Genomic DNA, 27,980 nt, shown 5'->3' on the forward strand with positions numbered 1-27,980 from the left:
TGTTAAAGTGACTACTTTAATTGAACGGACATTTCATCCTAACGAGCCCAATTAAAAATGAGCTACACAAGATGTTAGCAGGCACAAGTTAACGGAAAACAGCTAAACTATACCAAATGAGACAATTTATTTTTTCAATGGAATAATTTTTCTGGATGTGGTATCGTGAAGAGACGATGAGCATAACGAATAATAATATTTGAGACTCCATTCCGAATCCATCTTATCAAATTTTGAATAGTTTTTCGGTTTGATTTGAGATTTTGCTTCAACACATCACTAGAATATCTAAATTTAATAGTCAGTAGAATTAGCTATTTGTCTTCCATTTTTAAACGTAACGTGGTCCTTTATAAACTTAAGAAACAAGGGTTATAGCATTGACTATTGGATAACGAAGTAGACGTCCCATCTATATGGACCAGCTGTAGCCATTTTTTTTTTCAAAAAGAACGTAGTCGTGTGAGCCAGTTGCAGAATGCGCCAGTGACTAAAACTCTATGTTGTACCTTATTTTTTTTTTGCTGTCCAAGTTGATGGATCACAACAGTTGCTATAGGTCACAAGTCATTCCAATAGTTTGAAAAAAGATTATGTATTTGACAGAAATCAGTCATTTGGATCAGCACAGTCCGTCAGTGGCTCACATCAACTACGACGATTTTGGTTCAAAAACTGGCTACAAATTTTCATGGGGATGGAATGTCTAGTTGTATTAAGTCAATGATTATAGTTTCTCAAATTTAGTTAATTCTCCTTTCCAAACTAAGGCAAGGTAACTTATGATGTTAAGCGAATAATAAAACACGAAATTTATACAAATTACCTTTATTCATCTGCTGAAACGTCGTATAACAATATATAATACTAATAATTACGGATCTTTGTCTACTCTATGTTTCCTTATCATAAACGAAGGAACATAATTCCTCAAACAGACACTTTTAATTTGACACATTGCGAATCATCCGGCGAGATTTTAAACTATAAACATCAATCAGAAGTTAAAGTAGACAAATAAGTTGAATATAAAAACCGTTGTAATGTATTATACTGTAGAATAATGGAGAATGATTAAACATCGAAGATAAACATAAGCAAATGTGGAGTTTAAATTATGCATAGAGGTGAAGAAGGACGGAAGAAAATGTTAGTCTTTAAAGCCTCTAAGATTACGACTCAATTGTTAGAGTATTTAAAGGTAACTATACGTTACTGGTTACGTTGTTATACAATTCAAAGTCTATACTTAACTATTTGTGCTTAATAATTGATTTCCTCTTTTATTTCGGCTAGACAGTACTTCAACCGTGAGTCTAAGGGTTTTATGCTGAAACAAACAAATGGAATTATATCCAGGTTATTTAAAATGTGAATATTTTAGTAGTCCTCAATAAAAAAAATTAAATAAAATATTAACGAATGAAGCATATTGTAATTGTATATGTCTACAATTGTTAATTATTATAATTTACGTCTAATACTGTTGTAACACTTTACTATAGTTTACCAATGGAAGAGAATACAGAGTATGGATTTAAGGATTTCTCATAATATTACTCACTTTGTACAATAATTATGTGTCTTGAGACATAAACCACAAAATAACAAGAGCTATTTCACGCACATTTTAAGGCAGCCTCAAGTTTTCTTAAGCTTATAACCATGGATGTTGAACAAGTTACATATAATTCATGATACAAGGCGTTTCAAAACTATATTTAGATTTTGCTCCTTGTCACTCATTTATTAACATGGCATTGTGGTTAGATGTTTTTCAACATAATTTCTTATTTGTAAACACATTTGATCATTTACTGTTTGGAATGAGATATTCTTATATCTTTTTAGTTTTGACATGCGAGTTTTGAAATACCCTGTATACGATATCTTAGCTGTATTATTTATTTGTTTATAAACATACATGCGAAGATTGTTTGCATTAATTTAACTCTTTTGTTTATCTTGTTAAAACATCTAGGTTAGGGCATTCTGCAGAAGTGTTGACTTTGACACTTATTTCACTTAACAAGCCTTACATTAGAGATTACACTGATTCCAAGACAAAGCTTCAAGTCATGCTGCATTTCAAAACATCCGAGGACTTTAAAAAAACCTCTTCCGGTTCTTTCTATTTTCTAAAGAGCAATAAAAACTTTCAAAAACAATCATTCCAATCTACAATATCAGAGTCTTTTCAACATTTGTACGATTTAAAATACTTGTAACTGTAAGATGTTGCAGCCATTTCGTGCTTTGGCAAAACAAACTACGAAAAAATACAATGATTTGATGTTTACGTACCTCAAAGTTGACAGTACTCAAATCACTTTTGATTTCAATGCTAATTATTACCTTTTAGGAGTTTGTCAAATTGTTGCAATTAACTAGCCTAATTTAATTAGGTAAATGTAATTTTTAAAAATATAAAATTTAAATTTTACAAAATTAAATTGTAATATATGGGGTAGGCTTATAAGATAGATCAGGTAGACAGTGATCTTTATTTCTTTTAAGGCTAACAATAAAAACTGATTACTGTCTAACTCACCAATAGAAGAAAGTTCTAATTTTAAAAGGATTTAATTTAAACATATGATTCTCTTGAAAAATAATCTTCGCCTTCTTCCCTCTAGAAGAAGCTCGATCGCACAAAAAACTAAAAAAAAATCCAATATGATAAGTTTAACATGTTTGCAAACAAATCATCCTATATTTTATCCACAACTTAACAGTGCATTCATTTCAACTTTCAACCAACATGTATGCCAACATCGACAACTTCAACCGAAATAATTTTGAGCAAAACCACAGAGAAGTAAAATACAGAGGAAACTTGTTATAGGACGACCGTGCACTTTCAGCTCTAGTATGTTGTCGCGGTTATATAACAGGCAACAACGACCACAATGCTCATACTTGCCCTGTGACAAGCAAGGAAGAAAGGAAGAGCCCGAGCGGTGAGCAATGTGTAGAAATTCCTATTGCTCCAGGGCACAGGATCTTCCTCCACCGTGAGCGTTGTGTAGTGCACGAGGGAGGGGGCGTCGTTGGGCTTTGACCTAATCACCAGTGACTAGAGCTAGACCACAACACCACCGTTGATTTTTTTTCATCTGTACCTTACATATTTGTGGCAAAACTAGAACGTTACTCTTACTTGATTACTAACTATTTAGCCATATTATAGCGAGACGTGCAATAGCAAGGCCAAGAGACTACATTGTGGAACATTGTGCTATAAGCTGGTCTCCATGGTGATGAGTGTGCGGCCCCTGGAAGGCAGGCGGATTTCATTATGAACAGGAACTGGGGAAGGTTCGCCGTAACATGATCTCCTCTGTGAGAACAAAGAGCGTCGACAAATCTCCCCTCGGTCTGTAAGAGATCTTCGCAGCCTAGTGAGGACGGGGAAACGCATAGCTTCCTCGTAAGTGGGAGGAGGTTCTTCGGTAGGGGTTGTCGCTTCTCTCCCCCTGAACGGATCGCTGGGACACCCTTCCGCTAGAGGACTGGAGTAATATAAAACTCTAGAAGTTTGCGATATATTATCCTGAGAAGTTCGCAACACCAAACTACCCCGGTTGCTGTGGATGTTGTTGTTGTTGCTGGTGCGAATGCTGAAGGAGGATGTGGCTGTTGGAAGACTCCCCTCTAGCAATAAGGCCTCGGAGTAGCTGGGGACGAGCACTGTGTTCTCGCGGATACACCATTCCAGCTCCCCGCTGTCTGCTGTGCTACGTGCGATGCTGTGGAGGGTGGAAGACCGCGGCTGTGGGAGGGGCAGCCCGGCGGTGGGGGTGATGGCGGTGCTGGCGGACGTCTCGTAGTTGACTCCGAACAGTTTGGTCACCTGCAAAAGGGGTAAGTTACTTCAGATAAGTTTGATAGCCTACATTTTCTTTTGATACAGCCCCATAAAAGCATTTTGCGTATTTATTGACATGAGATGGTGTAGCTTTAATACTGAGTAAGATCAACTGGCACTTTAACCAATAATAACACATTCATCAATTCTTTGATAATTGATTAGAAACACAATGATCAAGAACATCCGTGTTCAAAAAGTTGCTGACTATTTTCAGGATTAATCCTGAAACCAAAACGATATGCATTACCTTGTCTAATTTGGTTTTGCTACATGAAAAAATGTGGTAATTTAATCAAAATATTTTTTAAGTAATTATTATTTGGTGGTGTAATAGAAATATTTTACGGAGAGACTCATATATATTAGGTGGATTTCAAAAACAATTAATAGCTCTTCTAAATGATTTGGTCATGTTTTATATAGATATCACGTATTTCAGACAGGGAAAAGCCCCTAAAGAACTCTCACCTGATAGTGGACATAGGCAGTGTTGTATTCCAGTATGAGCCTCAGTGGCCATGACAGAAGACAGAAGGAGCAGATCCAGAACACAGCGCGGCTGGCATACCACGGCATACGGTCTGGGTCTGTCAGAGCAATGACGTGTTCTTTGAACGCAGAGATGTTCGTGAGGTCTAGACCTTCTCTCATCTCCATGTAGTCGTCGTATCGCTCATGCTCTGCGAAGAACCGATTCCTCTGTTCCTCAAACTCTGCGGCCGCCTCCACGTTTGCGAAAGCGAAACCTGAAGAGAGTGAAGCGTAATAAATACGGCGTTGAAGGTGAGCAATGTTGTTAAGAGTTAGGTGCAGTGCTCCCTGGGTGCACATGCTTACTTTCTTTCCAGTATTTGAGCATTGTAAAGGATCTTTATAAACAACTAACATTGTGAGTTGTCTTTCTACGATATTTAAGAAAAGAAAATTAATAAGCTTTGAGCTATAGTAATTACAGAAAAAGATCTAGTCCGAAACTTAAGATAAAGCTAAACCATTAATGCTAATGGTAGTTTTATCCTACCATGTTCCTTTAACAAATTCCGTCTGATAGTATTTTTAAGTTATTCAATTTTAATATCTTGGGCTACTACTACTCTATTTGAATGCAAACGAGAAAAAAACAAAAACTACAAAAAGCGCTGGTTATTTGTAGGCACTAAAATTGTGCAACAATCTTTTTCCATTATCACCTTTACTAAAGCGTATCTTTGTGATTTGCCCGCGGGCTTCATTGAGGATGAGTTTCCTTGAGATGTCTTTGACCCCGCAGTAGGCAAACACGAAGGAGGTCCCTGCGGCGTGAGAGTTGACTCTCTCGTAGTACACCTGTGTGGAGGTGTAGGCGTCTCCGTTGCGATACCGAGTCACCTGGCGTTTGCGACGTACATAGTGGTAACACACAGCCTTCCACCTGTTTAAGGCATTCAATTGGTAACAAGGAATTTACTTAAATATTCAATATTAACTCAACAAAAAGGATGTGCCTTCAAAGTTTGTTTTTTTATTTAAATTAAGGTTGCTAGTTTCGTAGGCAATGTAGTTATGAGATCGTGTGTGGGATTGTATTCAAACACTTTGGATGTGATGGAAAGTACATCCAGGATCGGTAAAAGGAGGAGTTATAGTAAGAGAAAGATGATTTTCCAATATCTTGCTAAACTCATTATTAAAGTATTGGAAGTCTACCAATCCTGCCAATAAGGCTTCTAAAGATTTTGTGGTAATTTGAAAATTAGTTAAGAGGAAACAATTTTTAATTCCACCATTAGATTACGGCACGTAAGTTATAGCATAGCCTAAACAACACAAGGGAGTGTCTTTATCTATGGTTATACAGTAGCTAAAAAGAGTTCACAACGTAATTAATTGAGGACATCACATCATAAAATGACCCTTGATAACGAATTCTCTTCTGAGGATAATTTAATATTTAGATAACTAGGTGTACGAGGCCATGCAAAAATTTGCAGTGTCCTTCAACACTTCTTGACAATTTATAGGGAAACAACATGTAGAAGAAGACATGGTTAATGGAAATTCTAGGGGATGTAGATGTATAACTCACCACAGGATTGGTAACGCCTCCTTCATCTGTTGTATCCTCTCCAACACACTGGTGACTCCAACACGACACCCGGCCTCTATCCTGGCCGTGCAGTGCCAACACTCCACTAGATACACGAGGTACAGCATGCACATGAATGCTATAGGGATGTAGATGTATAACTCACCACAGGATTGGTAACGCCTCCTTCATCTGTTGTATCCTCTCCAACACGCTGGTGACTCCAACACGACACCCGGCCTCTATCCTGGCCGTGCAGTGCCAACACTCCACTAGATACACGAGGTACAGCATGCACATGAATGCTATAGGGATGTAGATGTATAACTCACCACAGGATTGGTAACGCCTCCTTCATCTGTTGTATCCTCTCCAACACACTGGTGACTCCAACACGACACCCGGCCTCTATCCTGGCCGTGCAGTGCCAACACTCCACTAGATACACGAGGTACAGCATGCACATGAAGGCTATAGGGATGTAGATATTTAACTCACCACAGGATTGGTAACGCCTCCTTCATCTGTTGTATCCTCTCCAACACGCTGGTGACTCCAACACGACACCCGGCCTCTATCCTGGCCGTGCAGTGCCAACACTCCACTAGATACACGAGGTACAGCATGCACATGAATGCTATAGGGATGTAGATGTATAACTCACCACAGGATTGGTAACGCCTCCTTCATCTGTTGTATCCTCTCCAACACACTTGTGACTCCAACACGACACCCGGCCTCTATCCTGGCCGTGCAGTGCCAACACTCCACTAGATACACGAGGTACAGCATGCACATGAATGCTATAGGGATGTAGATGTATAACTCACCACAGGATTGGTAACGCCTCCTTCATCTGTTGTATCCTCTCCAACACGCTGGTGACTCCAACACGACACCCGGCCTCTATCCTGGCCGTGCAGTGCCAACACTCCACTAGATACACGAGGTACAGCATGCACATGAATGCTATAGGGATGTAGATGTATAACTCACCACAGGATTGGTAACGCCTCCTTCATCTGTTGTATCCTCTCCAACACACTGGTGACTCCAACACGACACCCGGCCTCTATCCTGGCCGTGCAGTGCCAACACTCCACTAGATACACGAGGTACAGCATGCACATGAAGGCTATAGGGATGTAGATATTTAACTCACCACAGGATTGGTAACGCCTCCTTCATCTGTTGTATCCTCTCCAACACGCTGGTGACTCCAACACGACACCCGGCCTCTATCCTGGCCGTGCAGTGCCAACACTCCACTAGATACACGAGGTACAGCATGCACATGAATGCTATAGGGATGTAGATGTATAACTCACCACAGGATTGGTAACGCCTCCTTCATCTGTTGTATCCTCTCCAACACACTTGTGACTCCAACACGACACCCGGCCTCTATCCTGGCCGTGCAGTGCCAACACTCCACTAGATACACGAGGTACAGCATGCACATGAATGCTATAGGGATGTAGATGTATAACTCACCACAGGATTGGTAACGCCTCCTTCATCTGTTGTATCCTCTCCAACACACTGGTGACTCCAACACGACACCCGGCCTCTATCCTGGCCGTGCAGTGCCAACACTCCACTAGATACACGAGGTACAGCATGCACATAAATGCTATAGGGATGTAGATGTATAACTCACCACAGGATTGGTAACGCCTCCTTCATCTGTTGTATCCTCTCCAACACGCTGGTGACTCCAACACGACACCCGGCCTCTATCCTGGCCGTGCAGTGCCAACACTCCACTAGATACACGAGGTACAGCATGCACATGAATGCTATAGGGATGTAGATGTATAACTCACCACAGGATTGGTAACGCCTCCTTCATCTGTTGTATCCTCTCCAACACGCTGGTGACTCCAACACGACACCCGGCCTCTATCCTGGCCGTGCAGTGCCAACACTCCACTAGATACACGAGGTACAGCATGCACATGAAGGCTATGGGGATGTAGATGTATAACTCACCACAGGATTGGTAACGCCTCCTTCATCTGTTGTATCCTCTCCAACACGCTGGTGACTCCAACACGACACCCGGCCTCTATCCTGGCCGTGCAGTGCCAACACTCCACTAGATACACGAGGTACAGCATGCACATGAATGCTATAGGGATGTAGATGTATCCTTCGTCGCAAGGAGACATCTGACGATCCCGTTTGATTGGTGTCAATGACAAGTTGATTACGACCTAGAACAAACAACAAAGGTTGGGAAATGATCTTCGATCTATTAGAAGTTTTATAAGTACTTAACGAATTTTCTTGCACGAAGATTCTCTAATTTAAAAAGCTGTCTCCATACGAGATATTCTTTCTGGTAAGGCAAGGAGCCTAATTTTTCATATCCTGCTATCTGATATGTATATGGTTCTGTAAACCCTTTCTTCATTTACTATAAATTAAGGGATGGTCTTAAAGACCGTTACTTTCAAGGTGAGTTTATGTTTGAACTTATATTTCGATTCTATTGCCATAACAAATCCATGGTATCGTACTTTCTTGCAAAGCACTTAACGCGGAAATGAACACTTACTGGTACTATACTGAGAAAACTTCAAAATGAAATATTTTAGAAACTTTTGGAGTCAAACAATCACAGCAGGTACTGACTACCTTGGTAACTTGAGTAAGGCGACACCACGTGACGGCTCCGAGACAGCCAAAGATAAGGGAAGTCAGGATGAAACATTTCCAGTTGTTTTCTCGCTGCAAGGTCCCACAGATCGTCTGCTCGATTGGGTATTGCTGCAAAAAACAATGGTTGTCAAATATAAAGTATAAAAGCGTGATTTAAGAGATACAAATGATAAAGAGGGTAAATGTACTAGACCATCTGAGCTACGAAAAGAGAAGAAGCACATTTCCTGCTTCTTCTCTTCGAGGTCTGTTCAAGTGAACGTGATGTAGACGTAGAATATAGACATAAGGCAGTTTTTATTACAAGTTCTGTGCTAATTTCTGATCTTAATTAATTTATAATCGTATAGGAAAGAACATTCAGTTACTTAGTTACTTAAAGCAAACCTTAAAATGTTCCACCGACTGAGAAACAATATTGACATGTTTCATAAAGACAGCCGCTTGTTTGGAGATATCCTTCCCCAAAGTTGTTCCGAAAGTTTGTCAATCAATTTGGTCGTCTTCTCAAAATGGCAGGCTTTGGTACATATTCAGCTTGAGTTTTAAATTTTGAGGAATTTCTAAACGAGAAACATTTTTTGATGGGATAAAGTGGTTAAGGAATGGGCATGAATTTCATCCTACATTCACGCAATTGTTCATATCGTACGTAGTTTTATGGGTTCGATATTGTGAAGCTAACGTGAGAAACTCAATTTTAATATTCAACTTATCAATATTTAAATTACCTCGTTGCTGTCAAAACGAACCCTTATGATTTAAATCGACTACACCTTGTTCGTGTATACTACAATGAACAATTTTGAAAGCACCCCAGTAGTTGAAACCCTAATTAATGTTTGAGCACATTAAAAAAAGCGTAAAAATCTCAAAATGTTCCTTAATCGCAAATATACTATTTTACAATCGCCAGATTATGTAGGCCCTGATAATTATCACCCACATCATTTTGTTCTAATATCTTTCAACGAGTTTCAGCGATAGTTGAATTGCTCAAATTATACTTGTTTTTAGAAATTTTTCTTATAAAGAAGAAGCTATTCCATGGCACTAGTTAAAGACCTAGACCCGGGAACATTACTCGTTATTTTGATATCCTCCAGAGGCCAAAAAACAACGTACTAAAACTACACTACAAAGGATAAAGGAATATTAGGACGTTTTTTCTAACGTGCCCGTCAGCACAATAACTCGAGTAAAACTGCCCGATTTTGATTGAACTCGCTGCAAACGTGTAAACCTTCGATTATTCAAACGACTTCGATGACCAGCATGATTTGACTACGGGCGCACAATCAGGTGACACATAGGTGTGAAAATCTGGTTTCCATATTTACCATTAAAATATAACTTTTATCAGTGCCTTTCAAACAGATATGTAGGGATAAAACACAATTTAGAGCATTGATGCGTAGCTTTACGTCTAACTGTTACGGAATCTTTTTTTAATTCACTTGTTATTCTCATAGAGTGAAAGTAAAATGTTTTAGTTTGTTTGTTTATGGATGAGGTTTCGTAAAATTGTCTTAAGTGTATTTATTTTATTCCAATCTATCATATTTTCACTAAAACCTGCTTCGGCAGTGTGTATTTTAGTATAATATTTACCCGCTATATTTTCCCACCGCTCTCATTCATGTACAAGTCGAATGAGTTATTCCCGGTTGTATGCAGTACCATATACTGTACATACAACATTGAGCATGCAATGGTGCGGAAGTACTTGGGCTTCACCACAAGACGTTATGAGGCTTCTCGAATACCCAAGCTTAGCGACAAACTACACATTAGTGTTAGATGCTATCTAATAAATTCACCTCACATCCCCTTACAATATGGGATCTTATCGATCCAAACAGATATGATGAAATTGTTTAAGTATTGGGAAATAATTATTTTTTGGCTTGTCTTAAAAATAATTATTTTATTACTAAAGAAATTGCGGTAATCTTGATTTTTAATATTGTTACAAATGAAAAGATGGTTGTGGTTGTGAAAATATGGTAGAAAATACTAATAATTTATTTATTGGCAATGTGAGGTTATTCTAGGGACAAAGCTCAAAACTCCTGCGTTTGTAAACATTTAGAGGTAAAAGGTATAGGTTCAAATTCCCCCAGTTAACATGGTGATATAATTTCTCGGTTACAGAATACGATTGACGATAACTGATTGTTTTGAAGTTTCTTTGGGTTCAAGGTTAGGTTAGGTTGGTTTATTTTTAATCACCCTCTTTTGCAAAGATAAATTTTAATAGGGGTGCCATCTTCTTGTAAAATCCCATACTATCTCTAAATTGAAGAAATCTCACCAATGGTAGCTTAACGATAGTATGATAAAAAATATTTAGTTTAAGAATCCACCCTAATGGAATGAGGAGTAATCGTGTAATAAACAGAGAAAAATAAGAGATAAATAAAACTGGATAAGATTTGTATTACAACTAGAGAACCAGCTCTTTCCAAGATCTACTGATACAAGTCGGAGACTGATGCTGTCATTTGTAGCGAGACTTGATAACAACCCAGTTTATCAGAGGCTCTTCGTCTCTGACATAGTCTGCATTTGTGCTGATTCTCATTTATCAGGATACCCTGTACATCTTAAAGGGAGATATTCCTTAGCAAAAAAATACTCGTTCCTAAAATAAACGGTATCAGCAGTCTGACACATACGTTCTTTCATTAGCTTGTATACTGCTCGTACTGTATACAACCTTTATTACAGATATAAGCGGTGGTAGTAACTATAATGTTTTATGTGAAATCAAATCAAATCAGATTTATTTCCACAATAAGTACACAAAATAAAAATAAAAAAATAAAATAAAAAATAAAAAATAAAAGGTTGCAATAACTTTTGAACCGTACTGTATTTTTTACAGCAACTGTGGTTATACCATTTTGTTTAGAATCACAATGACCATAGCATTCTAAATTTCACCCAAATCAGACCACAGGTGTAGTCTGTAGCTCTGTACACATCCACACTCACCATGACCCACAAACACACACAGACATAATTTGAAAACCACTTTTTTGGGATCAGTGTGACCCAAAACAGATACATAAAAAACTCAAGCTTGAAACTTTTGACGAAAACATACTTTAGAAAGTATGTCTAGGGAGAAATTAGTAAGACTTAGTAAGACTCGAAGGAGTAGAGAAATGTGTCAAATCTGTAAAGATATACCCGTTAAACCATTGAAAGTTTTGTTTTAAACGACTTTGACATAATTTTTTACATTATCAATAATGCCTGCTGCGTTTTATAGATCTGATATTTATGAACTTGTAAATCGAATTTAAATTACCAGTACTGCAAATATGTTTGGATTATTCAGAAATCACTCAAAATTAATTATTTTAAAATTTCAAGTAAATAAATGTAAAATACGAAGCCTGCGTTTGTGTAGACTTATCTTTGACTTCGTTTGAACATAGTTCGAGTATACTGATGTCGACTAAAATTTAATATTCCTCTTTATTTGTTGGGTAAACTTTGCAGCTAGCTTTTGTAAACAATATTAGAGGGCAGGCAACGGTTTACAAATATGTATTTTATTTGCTCGTTATAGAGCATCATCGTTACAGATGAAAAAGTGTAAAAATTACACTTCATGATATTCCTTTGATTGGCTCTAGCTGATCCTTAAGAGTACTAATTATGAGGAAACTTTTATATGTAATGTTATGTTGGTGTAAATAAAATATTCGCAATAATATTTGAAAATATAATATTCCATAAACACAGTAAAAAATTGGTTTATGTTTTTATCGTATGTATCTGAACAAATCTAGATCTTGTTCTACTATTAATAGTTTTAACGAAAATAAAAGTATAATTTTGTAAAATGATTTTTATTATACAATTTTAAAATTATAAGTTTCAGCAAAATGGAAAACAAAGTGATTTAGCATGGCCGCTAAAGCACTCATTACTGCCAGCCCAAGCTGTGGAAATAAATTTTGACACCACTTAACGTAAAAGAACTTTGTTCATTGTATTGATATCAACTAAGCTGACAGTCAAGTTTTTTTTTTCATAATAATAAAGCTTAGTTTATAAAAAATATAAAGATCTTGGTCAGTTGCAATTTAGTTTTAAGTCAATGTTTTTACTTTGAGGTACATTTTGCAATAGGCATCGTCATATATGATTCACATTGATAAACAAGCAACATTAAATTGAGCTAACATCACAGAAAAATCATGTATTGTTTAAAATCTAAAATTAGGCTAGGCTTGAAGACTCTATTTTAATATTTAAAAATTCATCAAGAGTATAAAATGGGTTTAGTTGTAACCAATTATACAATCTATTATGAAATGCTTTTTGAGGCAAATTCTGAAAAGTCAATGGTAACTTGTTGAAAAATGTTACACCTAAATTAACATGATAATTCATTGATTTACTTAACCTAAACCTTGGTTGATCTAATTTATGCCTTAATCTGGTCACATGATCATGAATTTCTTCTCTGACAGAAAACATATTTAAATTAATTTTTACAAACATCAATACCTCCAAGATATACAAGTTAACAATAGTCAGGATCCCCGATGAGACAAAAAGTGGCCTGGAGCGGGCTAACCTTTCTGAGTTCGTCAAAACTCTAACAGTTTTTTTTTTGTTTGATTACAATTTTTTCAATTCCAACTCCGTTACCCCAGATAATCAAACCATACCTGATAACACTTAAAAAAAAACAACAAAATATGCCATTTTCAAGTATTTACTGGAAACATGTCTTTTCAGATTTATTAACAAATGTACAACTCTGGACAATTTATAATTTACAAAATTAATATGGTCAGACCATGATAGCTTACAGCCTAATTTTATACCAAGTAATGTTACAAAATTTTCATAATCATGAAAAAATTGATGGCTTTCATGATTCTTTTTCAAGGTCACCAATAGTCTCTTTGTTTTTTGAGAATTTAAAAAATAACCATTTACTGTAAACCATTCTTCAGCATCTTTAAAAACAGAATCGGCAACATTTCCCATACAAACTAAATCTCTATGGCTAACAAGTAAAGAGGTGTCATCTGCGTAAATTGTTGACTTACAAGCTAAATTGAAACTAATGTCATTAATTAAAATTATAAACAAAATGGAGGTAAGTAATATTATACCTAGTAAAAATTAATGAGTTACATGCCGATTTTGGTAAATTTCCGATAGAGGGTAATTGCAGTAGGTCTCATAAGACCTGCACCCGGGTCTTACCATACCGGGTCTTAGAACATCATCAGTTCTAATTCACATAAGGAGGTTTGCAGTGGCGGAGTATTGATATGTATCATATTCTTGTAGGGTACTGTAATAATATTGTATACAATGTATTACTAATATACTGTAACTTTTATCTTCTTGTATAGCTTTTAGCCGAACTGTTTCTTCAATACGAAAAAATACCCGCTTAAAAGATTTATCCTTTACATGGTTTTCTTGATACTTAGACCTATGTTAAGGTCTGAATCATCAAATCACGGCTTTATAACATAGTGGAAGCCTTTCTTGGTTGGTGAGATTAGAGCCTGCACCAAATAATACACACTTTATTTGCTAAACCTCAAGGATAGAGTATGTTATTCTTTGATTGTTTGCATATAATAAACTGTCAATATACTAAATTCATACACTTTCTCTTAAGGCTAATTTTAAATATAAATATACATTTGACCAGTATTTTATATTATCCCCCCGCAAAAAATACACAACAATTTCACCTGAACACTAAGTGGCAATCAATACGAATTACAGATTATTGCTTTCCAAAACAAAGGAGCAAGCACTACGAAAAAGTAATGTTATTATCTGTGACAATTTCCCGCTCTCTCTCCTATAGGCCATGTCACCAAACAATCCTAGCTCGTGTATTAAGCTTTCACCCTCATTCCCCGTTAGCCCTGTCACATTTGTGGCACAACCACTGTCTGTGCATTGTGTATGTAGTCATTTATCTTCATACACACCCCTCTATTCCAAAACTCTGTAAATTTTTGTACACAATATATCAGAATATGTGTGTTCTTTAAATGTTTGGCGAGTGTAAAATTAGCACACGTAAAGAAAAGCTACGAGGAGATGATCATTTGAATACTTTTATTTCAGTGATATAGATCTAGATAAATATGAATCTTTGATATTGTGAAGACACGTTTCGTTGCTGGTAAAAGTTCAGGAAAGTAGTTAAATACTTAAACATTCAGTATGACCTAAAAACGATTTTAATTATAGCTATTGTTTAGAACTATACTCAGTGTTTTATACAACGGGATAATGAAAACGAGTTTTAGTCTTGTAAATTAAGGAAAATGTTTACTACTTCGGATTTATTTGATTATGCTGCATAACTGACATAGTTATCGAACATCCGAAGAATATGCCATTGTTTCGTTGAAATTACAGCGTTAGCAATGAGTAAAACAGGGAATTATGTGAAAAAATTTCACATAATTTTTAAACTTTTATTAAAAGTTTTTAATATAACGCAGCTGCTTTTCATAAATCAGACAATCAACTCGCTCAAACTATGTTTATATATATCACAATTGTATTGAACATTTTTAACTTAATTAGACTTTTGATACAAACAAAACCAAAATCCACTTGTAATTAACTTGATTAAAAAATCAGAGGTTAAAAGTGCGAACATGAAGTAAATAAAATTACCATTTCAATCATACCAAAGTTACTAGTTAATATACAAATTAGTTACCTATTGTATGCAAAGTCAACATCTACATAAGTCTAATAACATGATGAAGTTTCCTCAACCAAGTTTCCTTTGAAGAAGTTTAATTAACCGCCTTGTGCCTCATCTAGACCTAGACTGTGAGAGTTGGCAGTCTCCTAGTTAATCAGCTGCTCTTTATTCCTGTAGATTTATTAATTTTACTTTCATTGTACATATTTGTTGGACATTGACTTTAGACACTTGAGTAGAGATATATAAAGGTAAATATATAAACTGAGGTCATACTAATTCTGCCCCTTTGGAATCCAACCCGGATAAAAATAGCATTTTCTGATTTATAGCACTAATTTGTACAATGTAAGCTGAATAAATTTTTTTTAAAATTATTTATCTTTTAATAATTTTTGATAATTTAATAAGTGGGAATGGGACGTCAACTTCCCAATGAGGTCTCAAATAGGTTATGGAACAACTAACTGAAGTTAAAACATTGACTAAGGATACTTACTTAAGTAAAAACCAGCCTTCTAACACCTCTGCCTAGTTTAATGTCTGGGAGCAGTGATGGAATCTTATTCTCTGCTCTACAGATAAATTCTAAACCTGAGATATGTAAATTGAGTGTAAAAATATTAAGCTTTCAATTAAAAACATTACATATTGCTGAGATTAAATGTACTAAAATAATTAAATTGTCAACTAAGTTTTTCAAAACATATTTTAATTTATTTCAGTGAGCAATACCAATCCATTATAATTAATTATAAACTTTATAAAGACTATTCCTAAATAATTTCACAAAAAAACAATCATGTTACGAACACAACTAAGCTAAAGTTACTGACGTTTTAGTGTGTAAAAAACCTACTACTAATAAGAAGACTAACTTAAATAAAAGTAAATAAAAATAAAAGCCCTAGTAAATAAAAGTGTGTTAAAAAAACTAAAAATTAGTTTGAGAGTAAAATGCATTGCATTTTCAACAACGAATTGCAATATGCATCGACCACAAACAGCAGCCAGGTCAAGTGGTTGAACTAATGCGTTTAAGCCATTTTCTCATGGAGGTTTGGCCGTGTTTAATGGAGGCACAATCAAGCAAGACTAATGGACTAATGGAGTAATGGAGGCGATACGACTTAACCGATAACTGGACATTATATTGTCCTCCATTTGATTCGGTCCTGATTGTAAATATAAATATCAATCATTTACCTTTATTTTTACATTAACATTTTTGCACTCATACTATTTTCCTAAGAGAAAAAATGTGGAAAGTATTATATTTATTCCCAGGAGAATTTCTTTATAATTATTCGTTGATACACGTCCGGATTCATCATTTTCTACTAATAATTACAATAATGCTTTGTGTTCTAGAACTAAAATAAGGACTATTAAGTCTATAATGTCCAACAAACGATAACTTAAACAAGAACCATTAAGATAAAAATCAACAACGAACATCAACAGTGAGAGAACAAGAACATTACCTAATAAAACACCATATAAGCAATGAGAAAATTCAACGTACACAATGATTGAATTAACATAGAACAAGTGGCGAGGATTGACAAATTTATATACAAAAGACCGCTGGAGACATGCACGTGGTCACGTAGACAGAATGTGTCTTAATCTTAATCTTCCAACTGTATAAAGAAAACAAAGTTCTCTAGCAACTTTCCCCACGAAGTAAATGAGCTAATACCATAGGTGTCATAATAACACCTAGACCAGCTACTGTTTTACTTTGCCGTTTTGATGTGATTAGAGGCCAAAAACACCATCCGTTTAGATTCATAGATTAAACGTATTGAGGGAACATTTTGAATGCACGTTTTAAATATGTTGTTTGACCAAAATTTGCCTAATCAAACTTTAATTGTAGTGATGTAGTTGTTGTACCGTTTAGTTGTAATATATCTAAAAATAACAATTTAATATTTAACATAACTATCTTTTTCCTATTATTGAAAGAAATCTAATACATTTCCTTCCGAGTCGTGATATGAATGCACCAAATTATATAATTAATGGTTTTCGCCATATTACAAACATGATTAAATATAACCTTTTCATGACTGAAGATTGTTTTTAGTTCTAAAGTAATAGTTTTTATTATAAATATTTTAGCAAAATATAAAATTGCACTTTCTTAATCACTATTTTCATTATCTAATTGTCATACGTTGAAACTAATAATAAAATGAAACAATAACAAAGAATGGAACTCAAAAGTAAACTAATTATGACCATCAAGCTCCATTAGGTTGATTGTATTACGTCAATTAACCCCTGTATCGCAAATTTCAATTATTTTAAAATAATAATATGGTTTTAATTATAGGGATGATTATAAGTTTGGTACTTTGGTATTATACCGACCACAGCGATAACTTGACTTCCAAATATTATTTTAATTAGTTTAAATAACAAAATCTTCCTAACCTAACCTAACCTAAGTAATGTAATACTTGTACCTTTTTGAACCTTAAAATTTAGTATCACGTTACATTTATTTGCCAATATCTCCAACAAAAGTTAACCTAACCTAAAACATAGTCCATCCTTAGGTTAGGTTAGATTAGATTAGGTTATATTTAAGTGTGGCCGGTATAATACCAAACTACCAAAAGTTTCAAAGGTATCATTTAAATTTGAATATTGAAAATGAAGAGATCTGATCCGAACCATATATATATATATAAGTGTGTTTTACTAATCTCAGATACGTATATACGAGTAGCCTATCCCTACTTTCAACTAAGGCACAAAATCCACTAAAAAGGATTTGTAATAGTTTCCGTACAATTTGAAGCAGTCATAGCGTTAACAAAACGGAAATACACTGTATTTGACAACATCAATATTCAATCGAAAGCGAAAAAAACTAGAATAACAAAATGGGCAAGTATGTCTTTACACAACAGCCATGTGTTTCAATATTCCTATTTTTATTTTATTTTAGATTTATTTAGGTTTAACTTTTTAAATAGTTTTCAAGCCATTGATCATTAAAAAAACACAATTCTTCTAAGTAACAAAATTAAAAGATGTTCATATTTAGGTCGATCTGTAGGCAAAAATAACTCAATAACTCATTTATTTAGCTAGATTGACATTACAAATGCATTAGCTAAGTCAAATCAAATTTACTAAAATAACTATTAACTAACTTTAAAAATATTAAAATGTTATCAATCTCATCGATGGTGCTAACCTATAACAAAAGATGATGTACCGATGAAACTCAAATTAATAGGTTCTGGCGATGATTCGAAATTGCAAATAATTAGTCGTTGAATCGTTGAAAATTATTTCTACGGACCCGAACCGGAAATAGCCAGATAGGAGCCCGGTGAATTTATTTAAAGCCAAATGATCACAAAATTTTACTCTCTTTAGGAATAATTTTAATTTTTATCGTTGCCAGGCATCTGAGTTACATGAGTTTGAAAGGAGCTTTAACGCTATCATCGATTCCAGATGTTAGAAGACTATTTACTTTACTTACAGTCAATATAGTCTGTATGATGGAACATGTCACCTGACTCTCCGTCTACCCGGGACCAGCCCGTGACTATCTGCCACTGGCCTGTTCTCAGGTAGACCTCCGGTCGGGAGACAGATTCCATCATATAGACTATAATATCAAGTTAGAAATAAAAGTCTATAAGACCACGAACATAAGGGTTCGAGGAAATGTGGTTTAGCTATGGTAAATTTGTCAATCAGGAATTTCAAGAGATATTAAGAATGAATTAAGCTACCCATATTGTACAACGATTTCAATACAAAAGAGGCTTATAATCAATAAAAATATCAACTATATAACTCCTGGTAAAATTGCAACTTTATACCAATATTTTGTGGGTTAAATTTGTAAATTTCCAATGAGGAAGGGTTTCGTAGATGACTGGAGGGAATATAATGAGGTATATTAAAAACATACCAACAAAGCTTATGAATATACTGAATAATATCTCTATAGACTCCTAACTAAACTGTGTCTATGTCTAGTCCTACAAAAGTCAATAACTGAAACACTTCCCAATAACTAGCTATATTACCCTTAACTTTGTTTCCTCCAAAAATGTTAAATATACCAACAACGATGATAAAACTCAAACAAAAGCTCTTTATCCTGTCAAGTGTAGATGTACGCTGGTTCTTTCCTTGTAGGATCCTCAAAGAGTTTCTCTCAACAGACAAGAGAAAGAGACAGAACGAGAAACTGAGTGAAAGGGGGGGAAGTGGGGGTGGCGATGGGTCGATGTTGCTATGTTAACATTCTACGCGAGACCAGGTAGTCCTTCAATGAACAATTTATTTTAACAGAATTGTTCAATTACATTTGCGCAGACGAAGTTATACGTTGAGTAATTAAAATGTTTGAAACCAGATTGTAAAAACTGTAGACATTTTTTGCCGCTTTCTCTATTGGTCCCCAATGAACCGTAGACGTAAGTTGCTATTTTCAGTAAATTTTAGATTGTTATTGTTGAAATTTGATTGAAATGTTTTGAAATGATTTGAAATGAAATGTATATTTGAACAAAAATACTTTTTAATTAGATATAATTTATTTAGTTTATTTTTGAATGTGTAAAAATATAAATTATTTAAATAGTTTTAATATTTTACAGAACAGTTTTAGGTTTAGTTAAATCGATACTCACCATGTATACGATTGACAATACTTTTAGGAGAAATAAAAAAATGCCTAAGTTGGAAAAAATAAGAGTCCAACTACAAATGTTGATTGGTAAGCTATCGAAAGTATACATAATTTTCTGTTCTATAATTACTTAATTAATGTTGCTTTTCTGGTAGTTGATGAAAAAAGAGGTAATATTGGGGCAATATAAAATAAAAAAGTATCACTCTGATAGACTTATAAACGGATACATGTTTAATATACAGACTGTATGCCAACAAACGGAAAATGTTGCGTTTTAAAAGGTGTAGATATTTGTGAAAATGTGAGTGGCACTATATTCAAAAATATGTCGTTCAATAGATGTTAAATATTCCAATTTCTGTGAATAGTTTAGTCATGAGCTTGTCAACCAGAGAGCATGGAGCAGAAAATGCCAACCCAAGTATACTTGCTGGTCTATACACTATTCATTCACCTAAGATTATTATTGTAGTTTGCTCGATTGTGTTGTTTTTTTTATGCCATTTTGCCAATTTATTTATTTTGTACTGTACTATTGACATTTTACAAAATATACACTTTATTACCTTCCCATAGCAGCAAATCTAAGTACGCGTTAAGCCTAGTGTTATTTAAATGGAAAATTAATCTCACATTGCAGATATTTAGTGAAAATGATTGGAAAGTTGGAAAGCAGTATTAACAGTTAGTCTGCAGTATTAATGCAGCGGAGTTATTTATTCTTGTCTCAGAAAAATGTTCCGTCTGCAAATTTGCATGTACATTTATTTAAGCTAGTTATTGTATTATGTAATTTTGGTTGGGGTTAGCATATACAATCTAAAACAAACCATCAACATGGGAAATAATTTAACTTTTTGGTGGGACAATTCACAGAACATCATACAACTTGATTCTTTTAAGTAAGTATTTTAATCAATTAACTTTTGTTACAGGTTTATGGTTACTAGACAAGTGATTGGTTTCTAAGCAACCAATAACCGTGTCAACAGCTGTAACCTCTCTTCAAAGGAGTGCACGGGAACCTCTCTTTCAACCAATTAAACTTATTTTAAATTTTACAGCATGTTTCAATGTTTAAGTTACAGCTTCCTTATATAAGAATAAATTGATATATATTGTAATATAAACAAATGGCATCCGCAATCTGGCACACACTTTCTCCTGTTCGCTTGTGAATAGCCCCCATCATGGGTAAGCGGTGGGAGTAAATTGGTCCTTTTCCGTTAATTCTCTACAACTACTTATTTATTGCAATTTTGTTTATTCACTACCTGATATTTTCATAATCAGAAGTTTGGTTGCTTAGGTTTTGGAATAGTTTCATTTTATCATTGATATTTTCATAGACTGCTAACTGTTAAAAATATCAAAATTACAATTAAATAGTAGTGGTATTGAATTAACAGAAAAGAACCAGTAGGTTTTATGGGGAAATTTAGACAAAATTGCAATAACTTTTGAATCGTAATTTGACAGCAGTGAGGGTTAACCATTTTGATCTGGGTTAAATAGGTAATACCACTACTAAATATTTTACAAAATATGTAAAAACTAAAAATAACTGAACTAATTTAACTAATCTACTAAATATTTTACAAAATACGTAATATAAATGCCATACATACTAAATTTAAATCAAACCTTTCTGGCCGTTATTTTGAACACAGATTTTCCTTTATGTTATGGATTTGATGGAAAGTCACCATTTAAAACACTGTTGATTATACACGATCTTGGGGCCTCCCCAAAGATGATCAGTAGAAAAAAAAACAGTTATGACAGCAATCAGGCATAGCTTACCCAGATTACATTGGCCCAGTGCCAGTGGTTAATAGACTCACCACACTGTTTACCCCAGCTTTAGTTACCAAATTTGTTAGGTGAAAATGTTTGGCGACGAACTATTAATTGGATTAAAGATTCCAAGTTCCTTGGTAATTCCTCCACCCGTATCAGCATGTAATAAAACAAAACAAAGAGGGTTGATTTTCTCCGTACGTTTCTGGGATCTAACTATTCTAAAGTTAACAAGGTTTTCCTAACCAAACTATAAATCAATACAATATTAATTATTTTGTTCTTATGTAAGATATTTTAATCATATATATTTGGCTAATCATATCAATAATCCCAGTGGCTCGGAGCCCAACACCAATGTAGAAAACAATTAGTTCTACATAATCCATATTCTCAGAGTAAAGCTATACGACAAGAATTTTGGTTATGGTTATGTATTTCTAAAGAGTAACAAATCAAAATATGCACTGTACCTTTTCATGAAAAATACCCAGTGGCTCAAAACCTAAGACGTATATAAAAACAAAAAAGTTCTGAGGGTTTTATCCTCCCTACAAAAATCGATATACAGTTTGAAAAATGCAAATAGTGATTATCAATTTTTTTACTTTTGATTATGACTACCCTGGCTTAGAAAATAAAGCCTAACACGAATTTAGAAAAACTAAAACAGTGGAACCTTGATAATAAGTAAACTGTGATAACAAGTGTAGTTTTCAAACCCCCTTGAATTTATTTTACCCCTAATTATATGTTATTGCAAACCTCAATGAGAAACTAACCTTTATAACACATATTCATTTAATAATCTCAACGAGAGTCTTTTTATTGATGTAATACGATATGATTGGGTTATCTCCTTACGAAAACACAAACAACATACTTTTAACACCTGAATCGGTCTTTATTTCTAAAAATACTAGGCAAATGAAGTGTAGTGAGTTTATAAAATATTGAACATAAATAAAAAATACGTTTTCTAAAATAATTAAACTAACAAGAACCCTAAACTAAACAAGTTATTCATGCAATGTTGATTAAGTTGAAGTGTTGATCCATGTGCAAAGTCAAACAGAAGGTTAAACCTCGCAAATGCCAAGTTTGGTTAAGCAGCCATGTAATATGACATATACGGTCACAGTTAATAAGGGATAATCTCCCCTCTGCCTTTCTCCCCCTCTCCCCCTCATCCCCTCTCACCAACTTTCCCCCCTCTCTCCTCTTCATCCCTTACATACCCCGTTGTACATTCTAACACCTGCTGACATTTCATATCACCCTAAAGCCCTGGCTGAAACATGTGATTTACGACTATGAATCACTCTGTGAGAATAATTTATATTTAATTATTTCTCTTTAAAGCGACTTTGAATGTTGAGCTTAATCATTTGAGAACAAATAAGGTTTATTACTAATATACAGTACCTGGGGACCGAGCCATGACATGATTACTTGGAAACCCATATGAATGTTACTGTTAAGATTTTTAACTTTTAATTTCATTTGTTTATGTAATTCAATTTTTGTTGATTGTTTTAACTGCAGTAAACACATTTACAGGCCAGAAAGAAATTACAACATTTGAAGGAAATCGTCGAAGCGGTTTACTAGATCTTTGCGCATGCATACATACAAGGATACAAGGATACATACAAGCAAACATTGCTCATATTAGAGTATAATATAGGATTATGTTAAGATTATAAGAGTATTTTATATTCTTGCGACTACCACCATACAGTTTGTATGTAACAATTCACAATTGAAGTTTTAGGTAATGCACCGGTTATAGCATGACCTAGCCCCCAACCTAATACATAAGCTAGTATAATTCAACCTTACCTAACCTAAACATTTACAGAATTTAGATAACTATAAATTTCAACCTGAAAAAGTATATTCGCTGTCCTGTCCTTTACGTTTTTTAATTTACTTACTTCTTATCGTTGCATTTTTCACATTTAACCTTCACATCCGTTAGGATTGTTGTATATCGGTAGCTGTTGCAGTAACCAGGCATTTTAAAACTAATGCAAAGTATTCGATTTTAATTGAATCTAGCAAAACGTTTGTTTTACCTCTTTTACGTCAGTTAAAGCAACAGGCTCATTAGCCAAGCCTGTCTGAGAGTAACAGGTGACACATCTCAAGTTACACTGTCAACATTTTACATTTTTAACGTGACAGTTAATTTCCTCATTAAACTGTATCATCTAAAATATTTATGTTATCAACCATTACTTTACTTTTTATACAATGTGAACTACATTTGTATACTACATTTACAAATTTATGTTTACATGAAGGTTGTAGCCTTCAAGTAAATTAGAGACTTTGATGTAGTAAAAAAAATCGAAATGTGTTTTTCATTACGAAAAGATCAAACTAAAAATACGATTTGTTTTAAAAGAAGCATACTTTGGGCGATTTTGTCCTTTAAGGTACACGTTTGCGAGGTATTTCTTGCATAATAATTGTTGCAATTACCATTTCGAAACAAAAGACATGTTGCTTATATATCTTTTGTTGATGAAAATATACTACTGTATCCAATTCTTTTTAAATAAATTATTAGTTTCCGAGCGTTATTCCTCCAACTTTTAAATTACACAGGATCATAAAATTCGCAAATAACAAACACACACCGTTACAAAACATCTAACACATGGATAAGGGGAAATCATCAAATGTTTTAAAAATTTCATTTCTCGAGGCAAAAATTAAAATACAGTTGTTATACTTACAATTGGACAGGGTGGGGAAAAGACCCGGTACAGCTAAATAAAAAAATCTAGATAACACTACAAAGCTTGGAACAAAATCACTGGACATAAAATGATTTTTACACAATATTCAGTGATACGCTACCTCCTTAGAGGGACTGCCCACTAGGAGTTAGAACATCTTTAGTGTAAGCATAGGTCAATATGCAATTAAAATTTAAGGTATGTGTTAGTCAAATATGATGCAAAAAAACCTAACCCAAATGGAAACCAAGTCAAAAGTAACGGCCGTTGAAAGGTTTCTTGTAATTTAAAATTTGAATCCTTCAACGACATCGGTTGTCCGTTTCAGTTCGGTTTTGTGGCATTGTATTTTACTAATAAGTACATTTAATTTTATGTGTATATCAACCCATACTTAATCTATTTCCTCTGATTCCTAACGGAACACCACCTGAGGAGGTATCACTGAATATTTGGTTAAAATCACATTTATATACAGTGACTTTGTTCCAAGCTTTGTAATTCTATGATTATTTCTTATTTGATATTTTTCTACCACGGGACTTTTTCCACTCTGTATACTTTCTAATTGCTACCCTTTACTTCCTACTTGTTACTTTAGTATGCTATAATTCCTACCTCCTCGGGCTCGTCCGGGTCCAGGGCGCGGCTCATGGTGAGCAGCTGATCCTGTCTGCACCATCACGACTAGGTCATGTCGCCCCTCATCTGAAAACCAGGGAAACTATACAGAAATGGAGGGAAACTGTCTTAATTATCTGTAGAAGAGAGGCAGAAGCTATCGTGGCTAGAAGGGATCTTTCTGGACTTTAATGATACAAGAGAACTTGTTAGCTAACTATAGCATGGTTATTATGAATACATGACTTTGCTTGTTGTACTTCAACAACAAAAATACACATTTCACAAAATTACTTATTTCGAAGATTAAATTGCCCGGGACCGATTTACTTATTCATTTTGATGTCCCTAGAGACCAAAAACACCATTCGTTCAAATTTTTATATATGTATATATATATATATATATACGTCCATGAACGCGATAACTTGAGTAATTTTTGTCCGATTTTGATGAAATTTGGTTTAAAGGTGTAAGGCAGGATAAACCTGAATGAGTTCGCGAACCAGCATGATCGGACCATGGGAACGGGGTTTTACGGGAGGTTTTATGGGGTAAAAAATGGTTTTTCTCATTTTTGACCCTCAAAACACAAAATTACCCAATTTCTCTCTAGACCTTTTTAAAGAGCTTAAAAAAACAAATAATTTAGTATATCAAAGTGTTTTTGTACAATTATTGGTAACGGAGAAAATTCAAAAATTGTAAATTTAAAATTCCCATGTTATTCTTATGGAGAATATTGTAAACTGTGGTATTTTGCTTGTTTATGGATATATTTTGATCAAATTTGGCAAATTTATTTATTTAACACTAGGCTATTAATATTTTACTAAAAAATACACTTTATTAGTTTTCTTGTAGCAGCAAACCTAGGTACTCATTAAGTCTAATGTTATTTAAATAAATTTAATTGAAAATCAATTCAGACAAATGGAAATTCGCTTAGTCGGCAGGTTTGCTGCGGCGGGGGTATTTTTTAATTAATTTTATATGTCTCTGTTCTTAACAGTCCATCTGTAATTCCCATCACATTATCATATGTCAATTTTCATTGTTGCGTTCATTCGTCTCGATACACCGCTCATAACATCACGCATTCATTTTTCACGTAATAAATTATACTCTTTTATACCAAAACCCTCGACTTTTTCTCTCTAATATAAATACACCGCACACCTTCAGTATTGTAACATGTTTAAATCCTGCCGTACTTCGGGAAATGTGGTTTATAATTTTATAAACCAAGATGAATGCAACTTTATAATATTTGCCTCCTTTGAAAAGTTGAGATTTTGATAAAACTCAAACCGATCATGAATTTTCTTACTAATTCCACACAAAAACAACACACACAAATTTTTATTACACTTAAAAATATATATCAGAAGTTTTCAGAATAATTCATTGTAAGATTGTTGAAGATCATACATCATTTTAGAAATAAACTGTACGTAATTCATATATAGCTGAAATAATCACTAGACCAAACAGCCATTTGGTTGTTTTTACACTGAGTTTTCATGAGGAAAAGTAATATTTCCAAGAGCACGCCGACATCAGATCCTCATATAGATCAACTTTGTCACGCCATACTGGTAACTTAACTAACTGGAAACTGCAATAATTCACTTGTATACTCCGTAGTTGTGTATGAAATTATCGTGGTATAACACTGCAAATTTTGTTCAACTTACTAAGTAGGATTATCAATGACATTTCAGGTGATTAGTATCACCTTATGTCTTAGTAGAACATCTGATGGTAGTCACTTGATCACTACTCATCCTTCACTCATATTTGGGTCAAAATACTCATCTAGGTGGCGTCCCTATTTCACAATGATAATGTTTAAAAAATTTTAAAACTACATTATCTATGATATTTTTTAAAGGTAAAACCTAGATACATTGTCGGTACTATTTATACTGATGATACTATTCACACATTTTGGGAACATGGCATTAATCTCAACATAATGAAATTATTCATACGAATTTGACTATCACAAAATACAGTACTACTGTATTTACAAACAAACGGGCTGACAGAGTCTAAATTTTAATCCAAATACTGTACATTGGAATAATTGATATTTGAAAAAAAAGAAGAATACAGGCAATTTTAATGTATCCATAATGGTAAAGTTGGTTATTCGAATTTGATCATGTACAATAATACCATTTTACAGACTGGAGTTTAGTAAGTGAAATCTTTTTCTTGCACAAAAATATTATAAAATCATTGATAACTGTTTATACACTTAAGAAATAGACGGGGAGGGGTTAGCTATGCAACTTGCCTGTGTTACATATTAAATAAAAGATGTGTAAAATAAAATAGGTGTATTCTTAAATGAATCCTAAATTAAACATCCCAAGATATTGACATTTTTGATACTAGGTATAATTAATAATAAAGTAACATAATAAAAGGACAGACAGAAGGCTCTACGCACTAACAATCTATCTGTTTAAAGATAGTGAAATTATTCTTACATATCACACAGTTACACAAGAACACAAGGAATATTCCTAAAAATACAGTCTGTATGATGGAACATGTCTCCTGACACTCCATCTACCTGGAAATTTCCCTGGGCTTGATTAAACCATTGGTCTATACCCAAATAGGATGGGTTAGGGGAAGGGGACAGTTCATATATGGTCTTATGTGATAGTTGCATCATACAGACTAAAGGGGCTTAGGGTTTTCCCCGATGCAAAATGCCCCAACAAGATTTGTGTGCTCGAAAAACATACATATTTTGCTCATGAATGTTTAAATCCGTTATTCACTCAACGATAACATTAACA

At 34.3% G+C, this 27,980-nt stretch overlaps 1 protein-coding gene across 2 annotated transcripts in view; it reads right to left on the bottom strand.

The window, feature by feature from the left end:
• Positions 1-829: 829 nt before the first annotated feature.
• Positions 830-27,980, bottom strand: part of LOC128987666 (transmembrane protein 151B-like) — a 43,996-nt gene continuing 16,845 nt past the window's right edge. Inside the window, exons 2-7 of one of the 2 annotated variants that reach the window (XM_054408639.1) lie at positions 25,162-25,251; positions 8,577-8,708; positions 7,929-8,152; positions 5,062-5,282; positions 4,340-4,617; positions 830-3,853 (exon numbers count right to left, since the gene is read on the bottom strand). In XM_054408639.1, the coding sequence (XP_054264614.1) occupies positions 3,239-3,853; positions 4,340-4,617; positions 5,062-5,282; positions 7,929-8,152; positions 8,577-8,708; positions 25,162-25,197 (1,506 nt within the window). In that variant the 5' untranslated portion in view covers positions 25,198-25,251 and the 3' untranslated portion in view covers positions 830-3,238. Of the gene's footprint in view, positions 3,854-4,339; positions 4,618-5,061; positions 5,283-5,936; positions 6,113-7,928; positions 8,153-8,576; positions 8,709-25,161; positions 25,252-27,980 lie in introns of those variants that run through there. The other variant, XM_054408637.1, reaches the window with a different exon arrangement.

This window comes from Macrosteles quadrilineatus, unplaced genomic scaffold (genome assembly GCF_028750875.1).
Source record: "Macrosteles quadrilineatus isolate MER2022 unplaced genomic scaffold, UCM_ALF_1.0 Scaffold_2__2_contigs__length_208266976, whole genome shotgun sequence".
NCBI lineage: Eukaryota > Metazoa > Arthropoda > Insecta > Hemiptera > Cicadellidae > Macrosteles > Macrosteles quadrilineatus.